Below are 16556 nucleotides of genomic sequence, written 5' to 3'. Positions count from 1 at the left end.
CTCCTGTGTCCCAGGCTAACCTCACTATGTAACTGAGGGTGAAGATGACTTTAAATTTAAGATTGTCCTGTTTTTATCTATCAAGTGCTGGAATTACAAGCATACTCCATCACACCTGGTTTATTCTGATTTTTTTTTTTTTTTTTTTTTTTTTGTTTTTCGAGACAGGTTTTCTCTGTGGTTTTGGAGCCTGTCCTGGAACTAGCTCTTGTAGACCAGGCTGGTCTCGAACTCACAGAGATCCGCCTGCCTCTGCCTCCCAAGTGCTGGGATTAAAGGCGTGCACCACCACCGCCCGGCCTGTTTTGTTTGTTTTTTGAGGCAGGATCTCACTACATAGCACAGGCTGGCCTTAAATTCAAAATCTTTGTGTCATAGCTTCTGAGATTACAGTTGTACACCACTGTGCCTAGTTAAAATTTTTTTAAACTGTCCTAGACTGGCAGGACAGTGGGTTATTGGGTGATTTTTTTTTTTTAAATGTTTATTTATTATGTGTACAATATTCCGTCTGTGTGTATGCCTGCAGGCCAGCAGAGGGCACCAGGCCTCATTACAGATGGTTGTGAGCCACCATGTGGTTGCTGGGAATTGAACTCAGGACCTTTGGAAGAACAGGCAATGCTCTTAACCACTGAGCCATCTCTCCAGCCCCTTGGGTGATGTTTTTATGTCACAAACTGCTCTGTTGTCTAGGGTTTTGCCACAGTGCCTATACCTTGGGTTCTTGAGCTGTGTTGGCTATAGACTACTACTTTGAAGAGGACCGTCTGGCTCACATAGCATGTAGCATGCCTTTATTCTTGTCACATGATCTTCTGTAACACAGTGAAGTAGGCGGAGTAGCAGTCATGGTCTCTCTTCAAATGAGGGAAACTCAGGCTTAAAAAGGTGTAGTGACGGGGGCTGGAGAGATGGCTCAGAGGTTAAGAGCATTGACTGCTCTTCCAGAGGTCCTGAGTTCAATTCCCAGCAACCACATGGTGGCTCACTGCCATCTGTAATGAGATCTGGTGCCCTCTTCTGGCCTGCAGGCATACAGATAGACAGAACACTGTATACATAATAAATAAATAAATCTTTAAAAAAAAAAAAAAGGTGTAGTGACGCTGACCGAGTGACTCTGTAAATGTTTACTGACTCCCTTAAGCAATGTGCAAATAAAGGACTGTGTTCAATGAATGTTAGTGCTGCAGCACCAGGTTGTGTGGCTCCTGCACAGCTGAGTGGACCTGCCACATTGTTCTACATGTAGAGGTCAGAGTGTTGGGGAAAAAACAGCCATCGTGCCCTGGAGCCTTGACCCCCTAACCCAGCTTATTTATCTCTTCTTCAGACCTGGACAAATTTGCTGCAGAAGATATCATTGATCCTATCGCAAAGGCCAAGATGGTGGCTTTGAAAGGCATCAAGAAAGTGATGGCCCAGGGCAGCATTGGGGTGGCACCTGGTATGAACAGGTGAGACTCCAGGCTGGTGTGTGCAGACTTCTTGTCACACTGTTCTCTTGGGTTCCGTTCCAACTTTTTCCATTGCCCCGTATTTGAACTGTGCCCTCACTGACACCAAAACTCCTATGCTTTATGAACTATAGGCAGCAAGTCTCACTGCTGGCTCAGAGGCTCTCTGGGGGCCCTGGCAATGATCTGCAGAACCATGTGGCACCTGGGAGTGGCCAGGTAAGGGAAAAATAGGAACTTGTGTACTATTTCACTGGGCTACTTTTCTTAGGGTCTGGCACGGAACAATGATCTAGAAATCTCTCTTTCCACAGGAGCGGAGTGCTAGTGACCCTTCCCAGCCACGGCCCAACCCACCCACTTTTGCCCAAGGAGTGATCAGTGAGTATGGGCAGAGAAAGAGGCTGCAAAGAAGTGGTTAGGAATCTGGAAGGGGTCACGGTTTTGCAGACCCTAACATACAAGTTCTATTCCCAGATGAGGCTGACCAGCGACAGTATGAAGAGTGGCTGTTCCATACCCAGCAGCTCCTGCAGATGCAGCTGAAGGTGCTAGAAGAGCAGATTGGTGTGCACCGCAAGTCTCGGAAGGCTCTGTGTGCTAAGCAGCGCACTGCCAAAAAGGCTGGCCGTGAGTTTCCAGAAGCTGATGCTGAGAAGCTCAAGCTGGTTACAGAGCAGCAAAGCAAGATCCAGAAACAGCTGGATCAGGTGGGAAAAACAAAGTTTAGCCAAGTACCCAGAAACCAGGGATAAGGGGTGACGAGTGGGCAGCCCCCAACTGACCTCTCTAAACCTCCAATGTTAGGTCCGGAAACAGCAGAAGGAGCATACAAATCTCATGGCAGAATATCGCAACAAGCAGCAGCAGCAGCAGCAACAGCAACAGCAGCAGCAGCAACAGCAACAGCAACAGCACTCAGCTGTACTGGCTCTCAGCCCTTCTCAGAGTTCTCGGGTACTCACCAAGCTCCCTGGCCAGCTGCTCCCTGGCCATGGATTACAGCCACCACAGGCACCTCCAGGTGGGCAAGCTGGAGGTCTTCGCCTGCCTCCAGGAGGTATGGTACTACCTGGACAGCCTGGTGGTCCATTCCTCAATACTGCCTTGGCCCAGCAGCAGCAACAGCAGCATCCTGGTGTGGCTGGATCCTTGACTGGCCCCTCAGGGAGCTTCTTCCCTGGCAATCTTGCTCTCCGAAGCCTTGGACCTGACTCAAGGCTTTTACAGGAAAGGCAACTACAGCTACAGCAGCAACGAATGCAGCTGGCCCAGAAATTACAGCAGCAGCAGCAGCAGCAGCAGCAGCAGCAGCAACAACAACAACAGCAGCAGCAGCAGCAGCAGCAGCAACAGCAACAGCAACACCTCTTAGGGCAGGTGGCAGTCCAACAACAGCAGGGTCCCAAGCCTCAGGGCCTTCTGCCTCCCAGCAACCACCAGGGCCTCCTGGTCCAACAGTTGTCTCCCCAGCAATCACAGGGGTCCCAGGGCATGCTGGGTCCTGCCCAGGTTGCAGTGCTGCAGCAGCAGCAGCAGCACTCTGGAGCTTTGGGTCCTCAGGGCCCTCACAGACAGGTGCTTATGACTCCGTCCAGGGTGCTGAGTTCCCCTCAGCTGGCACAGCAGGGTCACAGTCTTATAGGACACCGACTGCTCACAGCCCAGCAGCAACAGCAGCAGCACCAACAACAGGGATCTATGACAGGGCTCTCTCATCTTCAGCAAGGAATGATGCCACATGGTGGACAGTCCAAAATGACTACTCAGGCATTGGGCTCCTTACAGCAGCAGCAACAACAGCAACAGCTGCAGCAGCAACAGCTGCACCTTCAGCAGCAGCTGCACCAGCAACAACAGCTTCAGCAACAACAACATCTACAGCAACAGCAGCTGCAGCAACAGCAGCAGCAACAGCAGCAGCTTCAGCAACAGCAGCAGCAACAGCAGCAGCAACAGCAGCAGCAGATGGGCCTTTTGAATCAGAATCGAACTTTACTATCTCCTCAACAGCAGCAGCAGCAACAGCAGCAGCAACAGCAGGTGACACTTGGCCCTGGCATGCCAGCCAAGCCTTTTCAACACTTTTCTAGCCCTGGAGCCCTAGGCCCAACCCTCCTCCTGACAGGCAAGGAACAAAACATTGCAGAGACATCACTTCCTTCAGAGGTCACTGAGGGGCCCACAGCACATCAAGGAGGGCCACTAGCAGTGGGGACCACACCTGAGTCAATGTCTGTTGAACCAGGGGAGGTAAAGCCCTCCATTTCCGGAGACTCACAACTCCTGCTTGGCCAATCCCAGGGCCAGTCTCAGCCCACCTCAATGCAGCTGCAGCCACCGCTAAGGCTCCCAGGAAAACCCCAGCAGCAAGTTAACTTGCTCCACCCAGCAGGTGGAGGAAACCACGGGCAGCAACTAGGGAGTGGGTCCTCTTCTGAGGCCTCCTCTATACCCCACCTGCTGGCCCAACCCTCTATTTCTTTAGGGGAGCAGTCTGGGCCTATGGCCCAGAACCTTCTGGGCTCCCAACAGCCCCTTGGGCCCATTCAAAATAACACAGGACCACAGCATCCCAAGACAGGACCTGCCCCTCAGTCTGGGCAGGGTCTTCCTGGGGTTGGAGTCATGCCGACAGTAGTTCAGCTTCGAGCACAGCTCCAAGGAGTCCTGGCCAAAAATCCACAGCTGCGGCACTTGAGCCCTCAGCAGCAGCAGCAGCTGCAGGCACTCCTCATGCAGCGGCAGCTGCAGCAGAGTCAGGCAGTACGCCCGACTCCACCGATCCAGGAGCCTGGAACCCAGCCCTCTCCCCTCCAGGGCCTCCTGGGCTGCCAACCTCAATCTGGGGGTTTTTCTGGATCTCAGACTGGACCCCTACAGGAGCTAGGGGCAGGGCCTCGACCTCAAGGCCCACCCCGGCTCCCTGTCCCACAAGGAGCCTTATCTACAGGACCTGTGCTTGGCCCTGTACATCCCCCACCTCCACCATCCAGTCCCCAAGAGCCAAAGAGACCTTCACAGTTACCTTCCCCCAGTGCCCAGCTAACCCCCACCCATCCAGGGACTCCAAAGCCCCAGGGGCCAACCTTGGAGCTGCCTCCTGGGAGGGTCTCACCTGCTGCTGCCCAGCTTGCAGATACTTTCTTTGGCAAGGGGCTGGGACCTTGGGACCCCTCAGACAACCTAACTGAAGCCCAGAAGCCAGAGCAGAGCAGCCTGGTATCCGGGCATCTGGAGCAGGTGAATGGACAGGTGGTACATGAGCCACCCCAGCTCAGTATCAAGCAGGAGCCTCGGGAAGAGCCGTGTGCCCTGGGTACACAGGCAGTGAAAAGGGAGGCCAGTGGGGAGCCAGTAGGGACACCAGGCACCAGCAACCACCTTCTGCTAGCAGGCTCCCGCTCAGAGGCTGGCCATCTGCTCTTGCAGAAGCTTCTACGGGCAAAGAATGTACAACTTGGTGCTGGGCGGGGGCCTGAGGGGCCTCGAGCTGAGATCAATGGACACATTGACAGCAAATTGTCAGGGCTGGAGCAGAAGCTACAGGGTACTGCCAGCAACAAAGAGGTTAGTGCTTTGACTAGTGGGGTGTGATGTTGAAACCTGTAATTCCAGAGTTCAGATGAGCAGGGCTAGGTCAGACAAGGTAGGGCAGCACCCTTCACAGACTTCTCTGGTTTAGGATGCAGCCACAAGAAAGCCTTTGACAGCGAAGCCTAAGCGGGTACAGAAGACAAGCGACAGGTTGGTGAGCTCCCGAAAGAAGCTGCGGAAAGAAGATGGGGTCAGGGCCAATGAGGCCTTACTGAAACAGCTAAAACAGGTGATCCCCGAGGAGCCTGTCCGCTTGTTCCATCTCGGGATGGGGGTGGATGCCTGTCTCCTGATACCTGAAGGTCTGGCTGTGAGTGCTGCGGTTTTCCGACTTTGTCCTCTTGCCCCTCCTAGGAACTGTCCCAGCTGCCCCTGACGGAGCCTACCATCACCGCCAATTTTAGCCTCTTTGCTCCCTTTGGCAGTGGCTGCCTAATCAGTGGGCAGAGTCAACTTAGGGGGGCCTTTGGAAGTGGGGCTCTACACACCGGCCCTGACTACTATTCTCAGCTGCTCACCAAGGTCAGAAACATCGCAATACTTTTTGGGAATAATAAAATTCCTGGGGTTGGAGGTAGGGATGGAAGACTGGAGGAAAATGCTGATGTAATGAGGGGCCAGGAGATTATACCAGTCTCCCTATGCCATCTTGCACACAACACCCACCCCACCCCCCAGAATAACCTGAGTAACCCGCCGACACCACCCTCGTCGCTGCCCCCCACCCCACCCCCATCGGTGCAGCAGAAGATGGTGAATGGTGTTACTCCCTCTGACGAGCTGGGGGAGCACCCCAAGGATGCAGCCTCTGCCCAGGATACTGAAGGAACATTGAGGGGTAAGTGAGAAGTTGGCCTCCTTTTGCCAGTGGGATTCGGTGGATGAATGTTATCCTGCCGCTCAGTATCAGAAATGAGTATGTTGCATACTGTCTTGTGCACTTAGGCAACAGGCATTTGGTGGGAAGGGCCCATTCATGGTTGTTTGGTTCAGGACAATATGGGCTTCTAGAGCCTGTTGCAAAGGCAACAGTAGGTAACAGTGAATCTGAAGTTTTCTGAGAAGAAGCAGTCCAGCATTCATGGATATGGAGCCACAGTCTGACCTACATTTGAACTCCAGCACACGAGTGTATTTAGTTGTGTTACTTAGATAAGTAACTTGATTTTTGTGAACCTTGATTTCCTCCCTATAACTTGGATACTGTAAATTTCTCCGAACGGTTGTTAAAGAATTTAAATAGTATTAATGGTAACGTATAGTCCCAGCCAACACTGAGAAGAAAAACAACAGGGCTTAAGAGTTTGAAGTCAGATAGCCTGTGCTACTACGTAAATGAGAGCCTGTCTTTAAATCAGTATGGTACACAAGAAAGTTTCAATGTCTGCATCGTTCTCCTGCTGGCCACATGCTGTTAGTTGAGTAGAAAGTTGATGACTAGTGGACCTGGAATGCTGGGACAGCATCACCGGCTCTCCACTCACCTTGACTTTTCTTCCCTCCGCACCCCTCAGATGCTGCAGAGGTGAAGAGTTTAGACCTGCTGGCTGCTCTGCCTACACCCCCTCACAATCAGACTGAGGATGTCAGGTGGGAATGGGGTAGAGGACAGGTAGTCTTGTATCTTCTTAGCTGGGGTCTAAGGATTCAGTTATGGCTACGCCTGATCTCTGCCTTTGAGAGGGAGAATCCATGGGCCTGAACCAACACCTGTTTGCATTTGGCCTTCAGGATGGAGAGTGATGAGGACAGTGATTCTCCTGATAGCATCGTGCCGGCTTCATCCCCTGAGAGCATTCTTGGGGAGGAAGCTCCACGTTTTCCACAGCTGGGCTCTGGCCGGTGGGAGCAGGACACTCGGGCTCTCTCCCCTGTCATCCCCATCATTCCTCGTGCCAGCATCCCTGGTATGTGCGGCTCCTCCAGGGTGGCTGGGTTGTCAGAAGTTAGGGACTGAATCTGCATAGGGTTCTCTTCTCTCTCTCTCTCTCTCTCTCTCTCTCTCTCTCTCTCTCTCTCTCTCTCTCTCTCTCATCCAGTCTTCCCAGATACAAAACCTTACGGGACCCTTGACCTGGAGGTCCCTGGAAAGCTGCCTGCTACAGCTTGGGAACAAGGCAAAGGAAGTGAGGTGTCCGTCATGCTGACAGTCTCTGCTGCCGCCGCCAAGGTGTGTCCTAGGGGTGGGGGCCCTGAGGCCAAGGAGAACTTGGGTCAGAAGACAGTCTTTGGAACTTGTCTGGACTGGAAAAATTTTTTTTCAACTGTCCAAATATTTGTCCTAAGTACGTGCTTTGTTTGAAAGACTGACCTAGGGACTTTAGAGGAGCAGGGGAAGTAGGGTCTCATAGGATAGAGATAACTGACCAACAGAGCGTCAGGTGACCGCTCTCCTCCAGTCACATCTGATAGTCCACTGCTACAGGCTTCTATGGTCAAAGTGGGGAAACAGTCAAAACAGCAGTACAGGTTTCTTTGCAAACAATCTGCAGTGTCATCCATGCCCTCCTTGGAACTCCTGTGTGCACCTGGCATGATTTAAGAGAAGGTGTGTGAGGAGAGCTCGCATGAACCAGGGGGCACTGGTTTGTGTCCTTGCCTTTCCCTAGCAGGGCTCACTGAAGATGCTGCTGTTTTCTCCCATCCTTTCTTCTGCCCAACAGAATCTGAATGGTGTGATGGTAGCAGTGGCAGAGTTACTAAGCATGAAGATACCCAACTCCTATGAGGTGTTGTTCCCAGACAGCCCTGCCCGGGCAGGCCTTGAGCCTAAGAAGGTGGAAGCCGAGGGTCCTGGTGAGTAGAGCAGACCACTTTCGGATCAGAAGAGAGTTCTGGTGAAAGACTGACCCTTTTCTTTCCATAGGTGGGAAAGAAAAAGGTTTGAGTGGCAAGGGCCTGGACGCTGGACCTGATTGGCTAAGGCAGTTTGATGCAGTGTTGCCTGGCTACAGCCTCAAGAGCCAGTTAGACATCTTGAGCCTCCTGAAACAGGTAGGTCTGGGAGAAGGGTCAGTTTTAAGAAGAAGGTTCTCCCAGGGCAAAGAAACAATTGCTTTTGAGGGATTGGAGTCTGGTTGAGAGGAGGGAGTGGTTAGTTAGCAGAAGAACTGGCACTAATCACCCAGGGTGCCCTCCCGTAGGAGAGTCCTGCCCCAGAGCCGTCCACCCAGCACAGCTACACCTACAATGTCTCCAACCTGGACGTGAGGCAGCTTTCCGCCCCTCCTCCCGAGGAACCTTCCCCACCTCCGTCCCCTTTGGCACCCTCTCCTGCCAGCCCCCCTGCTGAGCCCCTGGTTGAACTTCAGGCTGAACCCTCTGTTGAGCCCCCAATCCCTTCACCTCTACCACTGGCTTCATCCCCTGAATCTGCCCGGCCCAAACCTCGAGCCCGGCCCCCTGAAGAGAGCGAAGATTCCCGTCCCCCTCGCCTCAAAAAGTGGAAGGGGGTACGCTGGAAGCGGCTGCGACTACTGCTGACCATCCAGAAGGGCAGTGGGCGACAAGAGGACGAACGGGAGGTGGCAGAGTTTATGGAACAGCTTGGTACAGCCTTGAGACCAAACAAGGTGCCTCGAGACATGCGGCGTTGCTGCTTCTGTCATGAAGAGGGAGATGGTGCCACCGATGGGCCTGCCCGCCTGCTCAACCTTGACCTGGACCTCTGGGTACACCTCAACTGTGCCTTGTGGTCCACGGAGGTGTATGAAACCCAGGGTGGGGCACTGATGAATGTGGAGGTTGCCCTGCACCGAGGATTGCTAACCAAGTGCTCCTTGTGCCAGCGAACTGGTGCCACTAGCAGCTGCAACCGCATGCGTTGCCCCAGTGTCTACCATTTTGCCTGTGCCATCCGTGCTAAGTGCATGTTCTTCAAGGACAAGACCATGCTGTGTCCAATGCACAAGATCAAGGGGCCTTGTGAGCAGGAATTGAGCTCCTTTGCTGTCTTCCGGAGGGTCTACATTGAACGAGATGAAGTGAAGCAGATCGCCAGCATCATCCAGCGGGGAGAACGACTACATATGTTCCGTGTAGGAGGTCTTGTGTTCCATGCCATTGGACAGCTGCTCCCACACCAGATGGCTGACTTCCACAGTGCCACTGCCCTCTATCCTGTGGGCTATGAAGCCACTCGCATCTACTGGAGTCTTCGTACCAACAATCGCCGCTGCTGCTACCGCTGCTCCATCAATGAGAATAATGGACGGCCTGAGTTTGTGATCAAAGTCATTGAGCAGGGTTTAGAGGACCTGGTCTTCACTGATGCCTCTCCCCAAGGTAAGCACGAAATGGGATTGAGCAGGTTTTTCTCAGAAGTCAGTTTACAGAGTCAAGAAGCTGCACGGCTTTTATGTAGTGCCCTGCACCTACGTCACATGGCATGATGTCTTGAAAACCTGAAAATAATGGGGTTCAACTGTACTCAAACACTTTAAATACCTTTGCAATTGAAAATACTTCCGTGGTGCCTCACCCCTATAATAACAATACTTGGAAGATTAAGGCAGGAAGATCCTGAGTTCAAGGGCACATCCTTTGCTAATGTAGTGAACTGGAAGCTAGCCTGGGCTACAGGAGACCTTTTCTCGAAAGAAAGAACAAGTTTCATGTTTAGCTTTTCCCCCTAACCTTGGCAGATTAAATGCTAAAGTTTTTATGTGGTTTTTTTTTTTTGTTTGTTTGTTTTTTTTGAGACAGGGTTTCTCTCTGTAGCCCTGACTATCCTGAAACTCTGCTTGCAGACCAGGCTGACCTTGAACTCAAAGGCCCAACTGTCTGTGTCTCCTAAATGCTGAGATTAGAGGCCTGTACTGCCACCACCCAGTTGAATGGTGATATTTTGAGATCCTGCTATCTGTTACACACAGTTCTAAATTCCCTCTTTTTGTCCATATATAAAATCTTTTTTAGAGTTTTGTTTCTGTGGTACTGGGGATAGAACCCAGGACTGGACATGGTAGGCAAACTTCTACCATTGAGGTATAACCCCACCCTACCACACATAAAACATTTTTTTCTATTTTAATTTTTGTGTGTATGGGTGATTTGCTTGCATGTATGTCTGTGTGTCTCGTGCATTTAGGGCCCATGGAGGCCAGAAGATAGTGTGTTGGATTCTCCAAGATTAGAGTTAAAAACGGTTGTGAGTAGGCTTATGGGTGCTGGGAGCCAAACCTGGCTCCTCTGGAAGAGCAGCCATTGATGTGAACTGCTGAGGCTATTCCGTTTTATCTTTGTTTCTGTGTTGATGATAAAGCAGCAGGAAGTATGTTTTATTGAGCATGTACTATGCACGAGTAGGGTAATCATATAGGTTGTGTTGTCCATGTAACCCTAGAAGGTGATCATTGTCATTATTATGTAATGTAGACATACAGTGAGGAGACCTGGGTATTTAGCTTAAGTCCCATAGCCATTACTCAAACTTAAACATAATTTTCCCAACTCCAAAGCGTGTATGTTCATTCAGTAGGAACTGTGACTTCTGCTGGGTCTCTGGGATCTATGCTTGTCATTCCTCTCCAGAATTGAAGCTTCTGGGACTAGGAGGCCAGGAGTGGGTGCTGAAGAGTCACAGGGAGGTGACAGTCACACGGTGGAAAGTAGTTCTCAGGAAGGGGTAGGGGTTGGAGATAGTAAGTAAATGTTACTCTAGAGTGCTGTCTGTCTCACTCCTAGCTGTATGGAATCGCATCATTGAACCTGTGGCCGCCATGAGAAAAGAAGCCGACATGCTGAGGCTCTTCCCCGAGTACCTGAAAGGCGAAGAGCTCTTTGGGCTGACTGTGCACGCTGTGCTCCGCATAGCTGAATCGGTAAGCAAGTGGTGAGGAGCAGCAGCGAGGTGGGCACTGGGAATCCTGGTTCTGCCTCAGAGGCTAAGACAGCTTCCTGTGCCCACAGCTACCTGGGGTGGAGAACTGTCAGAACTATTTATTCCGCTATGGGCGCCACCCCCTGATGGAACTGCCACTTATGATCAACCCCACCGGCTGTGCCAGATCAGAACCTAAAATCCTCACACACTACAAACGGTGAGCTTGTGCAACCGGGGCCGTGGGCTGTAGCTGTGGGTGTGGGCAGGACTGTCTGGCCACATTGTGGGGGTTTGAGGTGCAGATCAGTCACCCATAGACCTGGGTAGAGGTACACAGATGGCACTGGGGTGTCCCTTTCCTCTTCCTCGCCAGCTCAGGTGTCCTGGATTGGCTAGGGATGCAGGACAGAGTGCTCCGGGTACCCTGGGAATGGCTGCTGGGGAGGTTCTTGTTAGACAATGGCGAGATATGCATGGGAGCAGGTCACTTCTTCCTTCTTTGGTCTTGTTTCCAGAGGGGCCGGTGATACTCCCAAACCTCAGACACCCCATGAGGGTCACCATCCCTCTCCAAAGCTGAGTTGGTTTAGAAATAAGTAGAAGTATTATAGAAAAGTAATACGACCTTACATTTGTATAGCACTTTATACTTTTTTTTTCAAAGCGTTTTCACATCCATTATCTCATTTGATCCTCACAACAACCTTATGAGGTAGGTAGGGCAGGTGGTATGATCCCCATTTTATAGCTGAGAAAACTGAGGCCCAGAAAGACTGCGTGACTAGATAAAGGTCACACAGCTGGGACTAGACCCTCCTCTTTTAACTTGTGGGTTTCTGGTCTTTCTGAGTACCACAGGAGCCCAACCATGGTCCTTGGGTAGAGGGAGGCAGAAACCATGGCTGGTATCAGGTCTTTCCATGAAGGCCGTTGGTGGCTCGAAGGCTGTCATAGAACGTTGAACATTCTACCCTAGTTAGCCCTAGTCCTTGGTGCTCTCCCGCAGTGGTTTTCAAACTCTTTAAGTCCATGTGTCCAGATCCAAATCCCCAGAACACAGAAGCCAGGGGCAGACTTGCCTTTCTGTGTGTAACTTCACCTTCCTCGGATTGCATTAGCCAGAGGAATTCCAATTTCACCTATGGATTGGTGTTGTAGTCAACATTTTGCTGAAGAGAAGAAATTCTGCTAAATAAAACAGAAAAGCACCACAGATGTTTGAAAACCACTGCTCCGGGCAAGACTTTGGCTGGTGCCAGAGGGTGGAAGCTACCACCAGGCAGCAGTCCTTCCCCTGCACTGAGCCATCTGCACAGAGCCCAGCCAGAGCTGTGCTGCCGAGCAGGACAGTCTGAAGAAAAGCAAGGATACCATCAGGCTGTGACTTCATAGCCATTTAAAAACCAGACACAGCCACTGTAGTACAGGTGGCCCCCGTTTTCAGGGTGTACAGCATGTGCAGGAAATAGGACTCAGATTGGGGATGACCTCCAAGAGTATGGCCTTGAGTATGGTTTGGCCAGGGGGTGGTAGGAAGTGTGAAGTGAGAGAGCAGGCTCAGTGTAGGGGAATTGTGCCTCTTCCCTCTCTATACCTACTCCCTACCGTGGGCAGTCTGCTACCCAGGGTGTCCGGAAGGACCCCAGTGGCTAGTTACTGCCTCTTTCAAGCTGACACCTGGGTCCTTCCACTCCATTCCCAAGGCAGCAAGCACTCGTAGTACTTGCTGATAGCACATATCCCAGGGAGGTGGTGGGCAGTGTATGCTTGGTCTGTCTTGTCATGGACTGTATCACCTCCCAGGCCCCATACCTTGAACAGCACCAGCATGTCTAAGGCATATCAGAGCACCTTCACAGGCGAGACCAACACCCCATACAGCAAGCAGTTTGTGCACTCCAAGTCATCTCAATACCGGCGCCTGCGCACTGAGTGGAAGAACAATGTTTATCTGGCTCGCTCCCGTATCCAGGGCCTAGGGCTCTATGCAGCCAAGGACCTAGAAAAGCACACGATGGTCATCGAGTACATTGGTACCATCATTCGCAACGAGGTGGCCAATCGGCGGGAGAAAATCTATGAGGAGCAGGTACTGCAGGGTGGCTGGGGAGCGGAATGGTGGAGTCCACTCTCTGCCAAGGAGCATGGGGCAGGTTGGGATCCAGGATGTAGTTGGAAACCTGCAGGGAGGGAGAAGGCAGGAGGAATTTCCTAAAGTTCTTATTCCTTCCACAACTTCTGCCTGTCTAGAATCGAGGCATCTACATGTTCCGGATAAACAATGAACACGTGATTGATGCTACATTGACTGGAGGCCCTGCCAGGTGAGTGCTTCCGGCTTCTGTGTCTTCTAGTGACCACTTCCTGGGTGTTTCTGGTTGCCCGGCCTCGCTGACACTGACTCCATCTTGCCGTCTAGGTACATTAACCACTCCTGTGCCCCTAACTGTGTAGCAGAAGTTGTGACATTTGACAAGGAGGACAAAATCATCATCATCTCCAGCCGGCGAATCCCCAAAGGAGAGGAGGTGAGAGGAAGCTTCCTGAGTGGGTGACAAAGCAGTCCCTTTTCTCCTCTGCCACTGCCTAAGAGTTGGAGTTCAAGGCTACTGCCCTCAGATAGCATCTTGGTCCTTTACCCCCTTCCTCACCTTGATTTTGTGTGTCTTTTCTTCCCAGCTGACCTATGACTATCAGTTTGATTTTGAGGACGATCAGCACAAGATCCCCTGTCACTGTGGAGCCTGGAACTGTCGGAAATGGATGAACTAAGAAGCTTTGAGGCTACCAGGCAGGGGAACCCCCCCACCACCCGCCTCTTCCCTGAAAGGAATGAGGGGTCAGAGCGGTAGCAGCCAGAGCTAGGACCCAGGGCTGGGGCTGCCGGCCGACGGAGCCCCTGGAGCAGGAGGCTGGGGCAGAGGGCCCTAGGCCAAGCCTACCCTGGGTACCAGGGACAACCTTCTTCCCTGCCACCAGCCCTTAGGCTGGCATCTCTGCCCCCAGCTCCAGGAGGGGACAGACAGAAGCAGCCACTGGGCATCTCAGGTTTGAGGGGGATATGGGCCGGGAACTACCCAGAAGTGTCTGGGAGGCAGCAGAGAGGGAGGAGGAGGAGGATGTGTGGCCGGGTCTCACAGCCCTGCTGCCTCTGCCGACCTCTCTGGCCCAACTCAAGGCTGCAAAGAGACTTGACTAAAGCTTGACAATCCCAAAGGCCGGGTCCCACACCTGGCCCTGCCTGCCGGGTCCTGCCCCTACCCTCACCCCCATCCCCTTCCTCTCTCTCTCTGTCTCTGTCTCCCTCTTTTCCTCTGTGTTTCTGTCTCTCTATGGGTTGTGTTTCCTTGTTTTCCACTCTGACAAATGCAACATGATGGGAAAGAGGCATCCAGGTGCCCAGGAGGGCAAGCTGGGCAAGCCGGGCAAGGAGACCCCGCACCCACACCTACCTCATTTAAGTGTTGGATTTTTTGCTGTTTTGAAATGTGAGACCCTCTCCAAGCCCCCTACTGCCCCAACTCTCTCCCCCACCTCACTGCCCTCTTCTAGTGGGTGGAAGGGGGGTAGGAGGAGGAAAACAACAACAATAACAACAACAAAAATCCATCTTTGTTTTTAATTATGGGCATGGGATGGTGGTTGAGGCAAATGGTGATGAAGATTGGGGATGACTGGTCCCTAGTTGCTCTAGAACTTCCTTCTCCATCTGGACATGGAGGCAGGAAGGGTGTGCTAAACCTAGGACCAGGAACTCTCTCTCTCCTGTTTTCCCAGCCTCATCCTGAGCCCATTTGCCCTCCAGCCCCTGGATGGGGTGTGGGGGTAGGGTGAGGGCTATCCCGTGTGGCATGCCCATACCCAGTGAGGCAGGGTGTGGCCCAGAGCTCTCACTTTCCCTCAGTCACCAAACTGCTGCTGGTCTGGTGGGAATGGGTGGTGATGTGGGGGTGGGGAGCTTAGTGTCAGCGCGGGGAGGGTGGGGGGTATTTATCTATTTATACATGGGGTTGTACATAGTCTTGTGGGGCATGGGGGAGCCGGCTGGAGGTGAGAACCCTCCCCTCTCCCCCAACCCCCGGGGAGAGCAAATGTAAAACTACTAATTTTTGTGCTTTATATATTCTATATAAATATATCTATTTTCTTTTTACAAAACCAGTTTATAAATGGTAGGGGGGTGTGGGGCGGACATATGGAGCTCCCCTTGTGGGGGGGCCCCCTCCACTACCCAACCTACCGCCCTTTCCTCACCCCCCTTTTCCCACCCCCTGGCTGTGACTGCTGTAAGGTGGGGGTATAGAGAGAAGCTGGGTGATCCTCACCCCAGTTGTATAGTTGGACTATGTTATAACGCACAAAAGTAAGCTGGCCCCAGGGGGAGCCAGAGGGTGCTGGGTTCCCTTATCTTCCCTTTTCCTTCCTCTTTCTGCCCAAGCTTGTGCTGCAGTTGAACCTCTTCCTGGGGGTGGTGGTAGGGTAGAGGGTGTGTGAGGCCTCAGACCCCTCTCTGGTAGGAACCATGGGGATGAAAACGAAGCTTATATGCAGTTCTCTCCTGGGGGCTGTGGGCAAAGGGCATTTTGTAATTAATATTTTCAAGAATCAGATATCTGGATTGTAGAGACGGGCTTGATGGTGGCAAATGGGCAGGCCTGCTGGAGTGGGTAGCACGGTTGCTGTTGTGATTTTTTAGGGTTTTGTTTTGTTTTAAATTTGGGGGATTGTGGATCGATGGGGGTAGGGAGATTTTCTTTTCTGGCTTTTTTTTTTTTTTTTTTTTTTTGAAGCTGCTTCCTCAACTGTTTCAAGCTGCAATGTTTAAGAGAATAACAACTCCCCCCACACACTCCCACAGAAACCATTGTAATTACATCAGACAGTGGGAAGTCTGGGCTGCTGTCCCCAAAGCCACAGCTCTGAAAGGTCTAAGCACTAGGTGGGGGAGACTATCTCCTGTGAGTCAGGCTCTGGTTGGGGCTTGGGCCCTAGAACTGCGGAAAGAGAAGGGGCAGACTTTGTAAGCATATGCTAGGTATCCGATAGTCCTGTAGAATTTAGTGAAGAAACCTTATACAGTTTTTAATTTTTATATAAACTATAACTCAGACCCACGCTACAAGGTTGGAATTTTGGTTGTTGGTTTTTTTTTTTGTTTTTGTTCTGTGTTTTTTTTTTTTTTTTTTTAAGTACCCCGCCTGTATAATCGCATCAGAATCCCACCCCCGTGTTTGTATTTTGGGTTGGTTTACACTTGCACATACTCAATTTTCAGTTTTCCCCTTTACCTTTTACCCTCACCTCCAGGACCCTCCCCCTTTTTAAAAAATAAATCGCTGACAAGTGTGAAACCCGTGAAGAACTTTATTTTGTGTTGTGTGTATCCTGTACAGCAAGGTTGGTCCTTCGTAACAACGAATGAAATGGCTCCCTTTTTTAAAGCGCTCTCTCTTCCTCCACCCCCAGCGCCCCTGTCCTTGGCATGTTTTGTATCAGCGATCATTCTGAACTGTACATAATTTATGTTGCGAGAGGCAAAGGGCAAGTTTTGGATTTTGCTTCTTCAAAGTTTGTTTTTAAACGACAAATAAAAAAAGAACATTTTAAATACAAGCGCCTCCGTCCCATGACCCTCGCCGTCAGCCAGCTCTAAAGGTCCTAGAGGACCTGGGGAA

General features: G+C 51.5%; 1 protein-coding gene across 13 annotated transcripts in view; it reads left to right on the top strand.

Moving 5' to 3' along the window:
* The window catches only part of Kmt2d (lysine methyltransferase 2D), a 40171-nt gene extending 23677 nt beyond the window's left edge, over positions 1 to 16494 (top strand). For 8 of the 13 annotated variants that reach the window (XM_050130852.1, XM_050130848.1, XM_050130861.1 and 5 more), the window contains 21 exons: positions 1337 to 1460; positions 1595 to 1679; positions 1775 to 1841; positions 1938 to 2170; positions 2268 to 5030; positions 5146 to 5286; positions 5412 to 5579; positions 5736 to 5895; positions 6572 to 6647; positions 6789 to 6964; positions 7097 to 7227; positions 7721 to 7853; positions 7924 to 8051; positions 8201 to 9341; positions 10743 to 10879; positions 10968 to 11098; positions 11546 to 11593; positions 12685 to 12970; positions 13132 to 13205; positions 13301 to 13409; positions 13561 to 16494. In XM_050130852.1, coding sequence (XP_049986809.1) covers positions 1337 to 1460; positions 1595 to 1679; positions 1775 to 1841; positions 1938 to 2170; positions 2268 to 5030; positions 5146 to 5286; positions 5412 to 5579; positions 5736 to 5895; positions 6572 to 6647; positions 6789 to 6964; positions 7097 to 7227; positions 7721 to 7853; positions 7924 to 8051; positions 8201 to 9341; positions 10743 to 10879; positions 10968 to 11098; positions 11546 to 11593; positions 12685 to 12970; positions 13132 to 13205; positions 13301 to 13409; positions 13561 to 13653 — 6404 coding nt within the window. In that variant the 3' untranslated portion in view covers positions 13654 to 16494. The remainder of the gene's footprint in view (positions 1 to 1336; positions 1461 to 1594; positions 1680 to 1774; positions 1842 to 1937; positions 2171 to 2267; positions 5031 to 5145; positions 5287 to 5411; positions 5580 to 5735; positions 5896 to 6571; positions 6648 to 6788; positions 6965 to 7096; positions 7228 to 7720; positions 7854 to 7923; positions 8052 to 8200; positions 9342 to 10742; positions 10880 to 10967; positions 11099 to 11545; positions 11594 to 12684; positions 12971 to 13131; positions 13206 to 13300; positions 13410 to 13560) is intronic. The other 5 variants (XM_050130859.1, XM_050130858.1, XM_050130857.1 and 2 more) reach the window with 2 other exon arrangements.
* The last annotated feature ends 62 nt before the right edge of the window (positions 16495 to 16556 follow it).

Source organism: Alexandromys fortis, unplaced genomic scaffold (assembly GCF_014885135.2).
Source record: "Alexandromys fortis isolate MF-2015 unplaced genomic scaffold, M_Fortis_MF-2015_v1.1 scaffold_363, whole genome shotgun sequence".
NCBI lineage: Eukaryota > Metazoa > Chordata > Mammalia > Rodentia > Cricetidae > Alexandromys > Alexandromys fortis.
The sequence above is the reverse complement of the archived record's forward strand: the minus strand, read 5'-3'. Positions and strand labels throughout refer to the sequence as shown.